At 32.4% G+C, this 9,666-nt stretch overlaps 1 protein-coding gene across 1 annotated transcript; it reads right to left on the reverse strand.

Moving 5' to 3' along the window:
* Positions 1 to 1,251: 1,251 nt before the first annotated feature.
* Positions 1,252 to 9,127, reverse strand: LOC120089191 (glutamine--tRNA ligase-like). Its single transcript, XM_039046604.1, has 23 exons — positions 8,771 to 9,127; positions 8,532 to 8,582; positions 8,264 to 8,335; positions 8,012 to 8,108; positions 7,790 to 7,885; positions 6,969 to 7,030; positions 6,712 to 6,813; positions 6,516 to 6,611; positions 6,139 to 6,291; positions 5,980 to 6,035; positions 5,692 to 5,782; positions 5,519 to 5,605; positions 5,100 to 5,297; positions 4,922 to 5,020; positions 3,878 to 4,009; positions 3,667 to 3,803; positions 3,456 to 3,555; positions 3,280 to 3,375; positions 2,717 to 2,817; positions 2,524 to 2,629; positions 2,340 to 2,429; positions 2,124 to 2,253; positions 1,252 to 1,567 (listed from the first exon to the last, which is right to left on the reverse strand). The coding sequence occupies exons 1-23, from the start codon at positions 8,906 to 8,908 to the stop codon at positions 1,479 to 1,481; spliced, it is 2,379 nt and encodes a 792-aa protein (XP_038902532.1). The 5' UTR covers positions 8,909 to 9,127; the 3' UTR covers positions 1,252 to 1,478.
* Between the last annotated feature and the right edge of the window lie 539 nt (positions 9,128 to 9,666).

Here is a 9,666-nt window from a genome sequence, read left to right on the forward strand (position 1 = left end):
AAAGTTACTTTTTTTTTAGTTTTCAAATTTTAGTTTGATTTTTTAAAATCATTGGTAGAAAGTAGATAACAAAGAAAAAATTTGGAGATGGGAGTAGTGTCGATTTATTTTTAAAAAACAAAAAATAAAAAACCAAGACCCCATTGGTAACCATTTTATTTTGTATTTTTATTTTTAAAAATTAAGTTTGTAGACATTACCTTCAAATTTTGAAAAAACCAAATTTAAAAAACCAAATCAAATTTTGAAAACTAAAAAAAAAAAATCACTTTTAAAAAACTTATTTTTATTTTTGAAATTTGACTAAGAATTCAATTATTGTATTTAAAAAAGATGCAAATAGAAATGAAGAAAAAATATATTTAATTTTCAAAAATCAAAAACAAAAAATAAAATAGTTATCAACCAACGTCAAATGATTATCAAATGAGCCTTAACTTTTAGTTTCAAACTTCTGAAAAATGTTAGTCTACTACTAATTTCTTAGTCCAAGTTCTTTCTTAAAAATAATTTGACATTGATTCTAATTAAAAAATTTTTTTTTTTTTTTTTTTTAAAAAAAAGGTAATCGTAATTATGTTTTTAACATTCAACATGCTTTTAAAAGGCAGAAAACAAATCTAAGAAATAATTGCATATAACAAATCTAAGAAATAATTGCAAATAACAAATCTAAGAAATAATTGCAGGTACTCTCATCTTGAATTATATTTCAAATTTGATATCCGATTCAATAAATGTAAGCCAGTTAGCCAACAATATTGAAACTGATTTTATTGTTTAAAAACATTCTAAATTCATAAATCAAAATCTCATTCATTTCAATTTTGATAACGTTACCTTGCAACGATTTGAACTTCGATTTAGCTTTTAGTAAAAAGGGCAAATAATTCTCTAATATTAGACCATAGATACTCGAAACATATTAATTATCGTACAAGATTTAATCAATATTCAAGAAAACTTGGACCAAAAAAATGTTTAAGAAAAGATAAGGTGGCTTTTGAAACATTTTTCCTAAAAACAACTCATGACACAAAGTTCAAGGAGATGTTTAGGCCAATGGTTTTGAATAAATCTCAGTTGATGAAGCAAAGAATTTGGTCTTTAATAAATGGTGTTTTGGCTTACTATCATGAGATTAGCCTTTAGGGTTAACAAACTTATAGGTTGGAATAAGCACCTGCCTACTGAGTAGAATAACTTCCAAAGCCTAACTTGTAAAACATTTCCTAATAAAGCAAGGGGCCCTTTCAAAATGAAATAAACAGAGGGAGCTATAGACTGAATAATTAAAGCTATTAAAACTTGTCTGAGTGTGTATACAAGCCACAAAATCTATATTGACATGTGTCAGGGATAAATGAACCTTAGTCATATACGATCTATAAAAGTGAAAATTTTACCAGCTAAAACACCTTTCTTTCCTTTTCTTTTCTAATCTTTGTCATTGCATTTCTTTCTCTTTCCTTTTCAACTTACTTGCTCTTATAGCTATCTCTCAGCGTTACTGTCCGGTTAAATACAAGTTTCTCAGGAGTCGAGTCTTTATCAACCGTGAAATACCCTGACAAAATGTAGAAAATAGATTAATAGGGATGACAAAACAGAAGCAAAACGTGAAAAATCAATAAGGAAAATTCTCTCAAGTAGCCTATCCAATTCTCCGTCTCTCCTGTTGAATGTATACGAAAAGAAAATGTAAATAACCAAATAATCTTCCTTCCAGCATTCTTCATTATGACATAGGACTTTCCTCCATTCTAAGAATGCTGGAAATTTGTGGCAGGCCAGCTTCTTTATTTATATTTTTACAATATTTTAGTGCTAGGAAGTTTTTGGATTGAGAGGAGTCGAGTAGGAGGTTTTACTAGTTTTCAAGGATTCCTAAAAGAGGTAGGGAAAATTTCGCACTTCAATACCTCCTTTGGGTTTTCTCAAAATAGAGTTTTCGTTTCTTAGTTGTTTTTTGGCCAGTATATTTTGTTTGATTTTTGTTCTTTTATCATTCTTAATAGAACTCTCGTACAAATTTTTTTAAAAATAAAAATAAAAGAACAATAATGATAATAAAAGATTAATAATAATAATAATAATTCAACTAAGGCATGCCAAAAACTTACCAAGCCTTTCAAATTGGAATGTGTCCCCAACAACAGCATTCTTAAGTTCTGGTACAGCATATGCACTTGGGATAACTACTTTAGAGTGTGGGTTCAAATCAGCAAGCCAATCATCAAGTTCAGCAGGGTTCTGATATGGCAAAAACCATAAATTAGAAAAAAGAACAAATTACACAAAATGCATGGCCAGCAAACAAATACATAGAGAATTCCAACCTCAGAAAGGAAGAGCTTATCAAACAATCTAACTTCCACATTGAGTGGATTAACTCCTGGAGAAGGTTGTGCAACCCAATGTAGGACACCCTGCATAAAAAATAAGCAGGAACCCTGATTATTGTACTGCAAGCTTTAAGATCTAAAACTCGACAATAAAGAACTTTGGCCAAACAAAATAAACCTTTGGCTTTGATTTCTTGGAAGCATCATATTCCGCTTGAATCTCAAGTACAGTTTCCTTATCATCTGCAAGGATAACATTCGTACATTTAATAGGATATGCATACCTGTAAAAAGAGAAGAAAATTATCATTTTATGGCATGCATTTGTCTGTGAACATAATGGTAAAACAAGAATTACAAGTATAAACTACCTCAGAAGGACAGACTTTCCAGGTGCAAGACCATAGTAATCTTTTGAATCTTTCAACCGGAAATCTGATTGTTCTATGTACACAATATTGGAAAAGGGAACCTTATGCAAGAACAGGAAAAGTAGAAAGAAAGCTATTCAGTTCAGTAGTGAAAGCAATGCAAAAAGAATAAGGTGGTGTGGTGTAAACAATATCATAATATATTGATAAGGAAAATTAAAGGAAAATTACAAGAAATCAAAATATCAACAAGGTGGTGTAAACCGTGTAATAAGGATTTTGCAACATAAGAATGCTGAAAAAAGTTTAAGATATTCACTGAAAAAAGGTTTGAGACCACGAAAGAAATGGAAAATTACAAGAAATCGAACATAATTATTGATACGGTTCACATTTTAAGGATCACCATAAAATTGGTTGATAAAATGCTTCCTCAGTAAAGCCAAATTAGCATCAATTTTAAAAATTGCTGGGCGCAACTGAAAAAGTTCTTGGAAATTTTTTTTTATAAATCATCAACACCAGATGCATATAGAACAGTATAAAGAGAAAACCAAGTCCACCTTATAAAAGGCCGATGCCTCATCTCCTTGAGCTTCAGGCCATTTCTTGGCATCAAGATCCAATATTGATCCATTTTCAAAATTTGTAATAACAACCTGAGAGAATAAAAAATTCATCAAAAGCACCAAACAAAAAATATATTGTGAGAAATCTAATAACAATCAAAGATGTGCACCTTGAGTGGCTGCAAGACAACCATTGCTCGTGCAGCTGTTCTATTTAGCTCTTCTCTAATGTGATATTCAAGACGATCAAACCGAATCAAAGAACAGTCGCTGTAGCGAAGACATCAGATAGTTATGGCAACAACAGAAAATAAATGTAGCATCAAATACAACCGACAACTTTTTACATGCACATATAGTAGGCATACAACAAGTTCCAACCTTCTGGTAATTCCCATTCCTCGAACAAAAGCATTAATTGCAGTTGACGTAACACCTCTACGCCTAAGACCAGCAAGTGTTAATAGGCGAGGATCATCCCAACCCTCAACCCATTTTTCAGTCACCAGTCGATTTAACTGCAAAGGACAGCAAGTGGTCAGTAAGGTAGCAAAAGGTCAAATATTTATTTAGAAGCATGCCCCACACCCACCTTACGCTTAGACAACACGTTATTTGAAACATTGAGGCGAGAATATTCCCACACATATGGTTGGTAAAGGCCCAGTGCATGCAATAACCAATAGTATGAAGCACGACGTGTTTCAAATTCCAAGGTGCACAGCTGCCAGAAAACAATAGAATAAAAGAATGTATAGATATCATATTCTGACCATCAATTACGTGAATGATGAACAAACATCATTATGCAAGCAAGCTGCATAATCAAACTCATATAGTCATCCTTTATTTACTTAAGAATTCTCAACCGAGAACATACAACCATAAATTAGGGCTACAGAAGATGTAGCTAAAATAAATTTAATTTTAAAATGAATGGATTAAACATTTCATTAAGAATCATCTTAAAATTTGATCCATGGTATACTAGAGATTATACAACTCACAAAAGCACCACTTATAAAACAGGAAAAGAAAACAAACCACACAGACCCAGACATTAGAAACCTACACCCCAAACACAAGCTTTAGACATAGAAACCTAAGCTTGACCTTGCACCCCAAATACAGGCATTTCTGATTTGCAGGCTTCAAAACCCCTTCAAATAAACCCCAAGCATTTTATTCCAAGGCTTTTAATTTCGAATCTGCAAGCCAAATGCTCCTAGATGTTTGTTGGATGGTGAAATCCCTGACGGATAGGGTTTAAAATATAAGGCTTAAGTGCCTTAGAACAACATTATTTTGAAGGGTATTTTTTGATTAATGGAAATAATGCTCACCTTAATAAATGGTAAAATCTTTACAGATAAGTTCAATTGTTTTGATTATTATTTAAACTTAGTTCACAGTTTCTAATTGGAGTAACCAATATAAGTTCTTTTGAAATTGCTTAACGTTCTTCATCAACTCAGATTGGATGGTTTTTATGTAATTTGTCTCTTGTTGGGAAGGGAGCAGGGGGCACCTTGTGTCGCTCGCCAGGTTAAGTTTCAGTGGTTGAATGAGGTGCTTGTCATTTCTTATAAATATATATATATATATAAATGAAAGCATATCAAGAAGGTAAACATACCGAATGTGTTATATTCTCAAGAGAATCCACAGTGCAGTGTGCATAATCATAACTTGGATAAATACACCACTTGTCTCCAGCATGTGGATGAGGAGTAAACTGGATGAGAAAGTGGCAACATAAAGTATTAGTGTCCACAGTTCAGATGTGTGTGTCAACAGGCTAAGAAGGGACTCACCTTAATACGATATGCAATAAGATCATACATATTAAAATTATCACTCTGCATGTCTTGCTTCATTCTAAGAGTCGCCTTGCCTTCCTCAATCAGACCTTGCTTCATTTCGTCAAACAATTTCAACGACTCAGCCACAGGCCTATCCCTCCAAGGACTATTCATCTTTTTCTCCCTATACTCCTTTATTTCGTCAGGAGTCTAAAACCAATAATTGAAAATGTACTTCAGTCAAACAGATGTAAATGTTATCATGGATCACAAAAACACTGACACAAGCACAAAAGTTAAGGAAACTGATCAACTCGTGATAACTATAAACATTCAGGCCTCACAAATGGAGTATGTTAAAAGGAAGCAAACACTCCCACTACAATTCAAATGCCCAAAAAAAAAAACAAACAAACAAAAAGACACTTAACCTGGTGATCAACATAAGCATGACCCCTACGTATGAGCTCCACAGCTAATTCATACAGATCTTGGAAGTAATCACTAGCATAAGTAATCTGAAAAAGAAACAAACAAATACCAAATGGTATCAAGATAAGAACAGATAAAACAAATAATTGACCAAAGTGGACTAAAATTACACCTTGAAAGGCTCCCAACCCATCCACTTGACAATTTCTTCTATATGATCAATATATTCCTTCTTCTCAGCTTCTGGATTCGTGTCATCATACCTACGAGCACATATTTTGGAACAGCCGCAAAAATAAAACAGCCAACTATATTGTTCAATGTTAAAACTATGATGTTGATGAGCAATGTCAGAAATTGTTGAACCCATAAAAGATTTAAGGTAGAAAAATAAGAAACTTAGTTACAAATTAAAAAGAAAGACAGAGATTGTTGAAAAATGCAAGAAAAGAAATTTAACCTCAAATAACAGCCTCCACCTCGCTCTTTTGCCAGGCCAAAATCCACAAACATTGCCTGATCGGTCATCATGATAATAACAAATACAGGAAAGTTTCTGGTCAAAGACTGAAGACAGCAATTGGAAAAAGAAAAACCATACAAGAATAGCTGATACTACCTTGGCATGACCAATATGGAGATAACCGTTTGGTTCAGGAGGAAAACGAGTCAAAACTCTTCCCCCTGTTGCTTTTAGGTGCTTTTCAAGCAGCTCCCTGGTGTTGCAACATCTTAAAATAGTTCCATCACTGAAAAATACTTCAGTATGAACCTTTCAATTTGTAAAGAAAGAAACTTGTTAAAAATTGTGTTGAATACAGGAAATCCTTCACAACTCTATTTACTAATTGCTAATTCAGTTCATGCAAATTTCTTTGGCATGGAGAGTTGAGAACAGCTGATATGTTTTCTAAGAGAAAAGTACAAAAACATTTAGAAAAAGAAAAGACGTAATCCATTATAGGAAACTAAGTATCTTTCAGGAATTTATTCTACCTTATAATTATCCTCGGGCTGAGGAAATATTAAATATGGGTTAAGATCTTCTTCAGATGGAGGCTGTTTCGTTGAAACGGTGGCAACAAGTTTATCCTGCATGAGAGCCAAGAGTTATAACAGAAAATAAGGTATAAAAGGCCTAGACATCACTCAAATAGATACAAGAACTACACGGTACAAAAGATGTGCTCACGTCTACTTTAGCAGGCTTCTCTTTTTTCTTTTTCACTATCTTTTCATTATCTGCTACAGTCCTTTCACCAAGTAATTCAAATAATTTGGAATCAATAAATTGCTGTCGGCATAAGGTAAACAAACGGTGGAAAATTAATGTTAGAGAAAAAACAAAATTAACAAATTAACCCAAAAAAAAAAAAAAAACTAATTGGCCTAATCAGATGTACTTATAGTATAAACTCCTAAAATGAAGTTCTCATAATGTAGAAGCACCTTTACAATCTTTGGATCAGCCCAAGGATGCTTCTTCCGTAGCTGCCCAAACAAGTCACCCACTACAACCAAAAGTAACATGTAAATAAAGTTGAACTAACTTGAATAAATTTTGTAAATACAAACTATCTATATGTATGAAATGCAATGAAACGTTCCATCCTACATAAAACAGGCAGCATCAATATACACAAAAAAATAATAGAATAAATACAAAATGATTAAGAAAAGTGAAGAGAACCCTAAGTTACAACTGAACACCCATATATTCAGATTGATGCAAACTATTAAAGGGCCAAAGAACAGTTCTATGTCTCCGTTCATGTTGTCTCGAAGTACAACAATATACATAACAATTAATAATGAATAGAAGTTCAAAACAAAGAAAAATCTATCCGACATAAAAAGTAACACATAGGTTAAAAATGTTGGATTAAAAAACAGCATCAATCAAGTACAAGCACTTTGCAGAACAGCATAACAACATGAAGTATTGAGTGAAAGCGAAACTATTAGCTAGAGAAATTAATATTTGGTACAATAATTTATAAAAACGCAGAAACAATTCCTTATAGAGACTGACTAACTAATCTTAAATTGAGTAATTCCAACCCATCCTCGAAAAGAAAAATACACAAAAACAGGCAACAGGGGGAACTGGGAAGATAAGAGGAATTCATCCAGAAGAAAGATAAGGTTTAACAGCTTAATAAAATACATATCTTCTAATAGAAGGTTAAAAAATAAGGGGTAAAAAAAAAGAAAGAAAAAGGTCTTGGAGGTATCACATGTCGATTCTCAACTACAAGAAATGTACTAACCATTTGTCCGATAACGTTGCTCCAGAATTTCATTTTTATGTTCTTCAAAAACCTCATTTACAGTTTTCTCAATTTCTTCAACTGAAACTTCTACACCTGCATGAATATATAATATAATCAAGATATTAGCTTATAGAATATAAGTAACTATGAAGAGAAACCAACGATAAATGTGCACTCCTACTAAAGGACCAAACCAAATGACAAATAATATTATCATACCAACACCACATGCATTTTCAAATTCACTTAAATTAATTTCTGGGCCTGCAGCAGAAAAAAATGAAAATGCCGCTTCCAATTGAGCCGGCATCTTTACCTGCAAAGTAACATAAAATATTAAAAGATCGCATATTGTTGCATGATTACAATTATCCTGCAACTTAAACAAGAAATTCAAGTAATAACACAATAAGAAAGTATTTCAATGATGTTCGAGATAGTTGTTTCTTTAAGAAGTCTTCATCTGAAAACCTTATTCGAGGTAATATATCGCAGCAATATTGGTCGATGAACAAGTGCATTTGTTGGATACTTTGTCGCAACCTGAACAGAAATGCAACGCAAAGCTATTCATAATTCAAACAAAATTGTTTCCTTCAGAGGAAAATAAGAAAAATAAAGAGTAGATGCTAATAAATAAGTAAGAAACAATTAAGCGAATTAAGTATTCTCGAAGAAAACCTATCTCCCCTCAATGAAACGAGTAAATGAAAACTTCGAAGTAGTTGAAGAATCTTACAGTATACAAGAGATTTCCAACAGCCCTATCACATCCATCAAGCATGGCAGCCTGAAAATCAAGCAAATAAGGACAACATATAGCAGAATTACTAGGCTAAAGAAAGGCAATAAATCCATTTCATATGACGATTCAGTACACATTACATATCGCCTTCTTTCCTTTCCTTCTCAATATTTCATTTGTTTCATTGAGGAATCGCAGAAACTAACAGATGGATGAGAGAAAAGTGAGAATACCTCATGAATAACGGCATTGAGATTGGCAGTGACTTTATTGTTAGCGACGGTGTTTCGTGCAGTGCGCTCATCCAATCCGATTCTCAAAAACTGCTCCAGCAACTTTTCCTTGTCGATATTCTCATTATTCACCGTCATTTCAGCTTGAGAGAGAGCGTTAATGGCGTTCGATGGATCGGGAATGGAGTCGGGATTCGGGAAGAAGGAGGAAGGATTGAGGGTGGAGATAATGGAGAAAACCCTAAACGAAACCAAAGGGAAATCAAAGGAATCAGTGGGCTGTGGAGAGTAAGATTCTTGCCGGTTGGAGTCCAATTTTAGGACAAGGTCTTGCTTTGACTTAATGGATTGAAAATATGAAGTCAAACATTCCAAGGGTCAAGTTGCAAAATATAAATACTTTTCTCAATAAATATATGCAAAACAAAATACTTGCCCTTCAAGTTCAAGCAATCCTTTCTATCAAAAGAAAAAAAGAACATTGATATTGAAAATTTTATTTTTCTGATTAAAATATTATTTTTGTCCGTTTAATTTGAATTTATGTATTTTTAATAAATTTTAAATGTAATTGCAATTCCTACTACTAGTATACTGTGAATTTTTTTCATTATTTTTATTTTTATTACCATTTTTACTATAAATTTGAAAATCTATTTACATGGTTGCATTTTTTTACATAAAAATTATTATGATCTCTTAATTAATTTCAATAAAAAATTAACGTTGAATGAAATTTATCAAAAGTAGATAAACTAAAATTATATATTTAAAAGTAGATTGTAGATCAACTAAAATTGAATCGATTTTAAAATACTATTTTAACCTAGATTAAAACTAAATTAAAATTCATGGTAGGATAAAAGGAAACATTCTTGTACCAGGATAATATCGAT

This window comes from Benincasa hispida, chromosome 10, assembly GCF_009727055.1.
Source record: "Benincasa hispida cultivar B227 chromosome 10, ASM972705v1, whole genome shotgun sequence".
Taxonomy (NCBI): domain Eukaryota; kingdom Viridiplantae; phylum Streptophyta; class Magnoliopsida; order Cucurbitales; family Cucurbitaceae; genus Benincasa; species Benincasa hispida.

Bases quoted from the DNA above. Each gene is read 5' to 3' on its own strand.
- LOC120089191 (XM_039046604.1), bottom strand. From the start codon at position 8,908: ATGACGGTGAATAATGAGAATATCGACAAGGAAAAGTTGCTGGAGCAG. The intron at 8,583-8,770 runs GTATTCTCACTT...CTTGATTTTCAG, and splicing joins TCAATGCCGTTATTCATGAG to GCTGCCATGCTTGATGGATG. The intron at 8,336-8,531 runs GTAAGATTCTTC...ATTTCTGTTCAG, and splicing joins TTGGAAATCTCTTGTATACT to GTTGCGACAAAGTATCCAAC.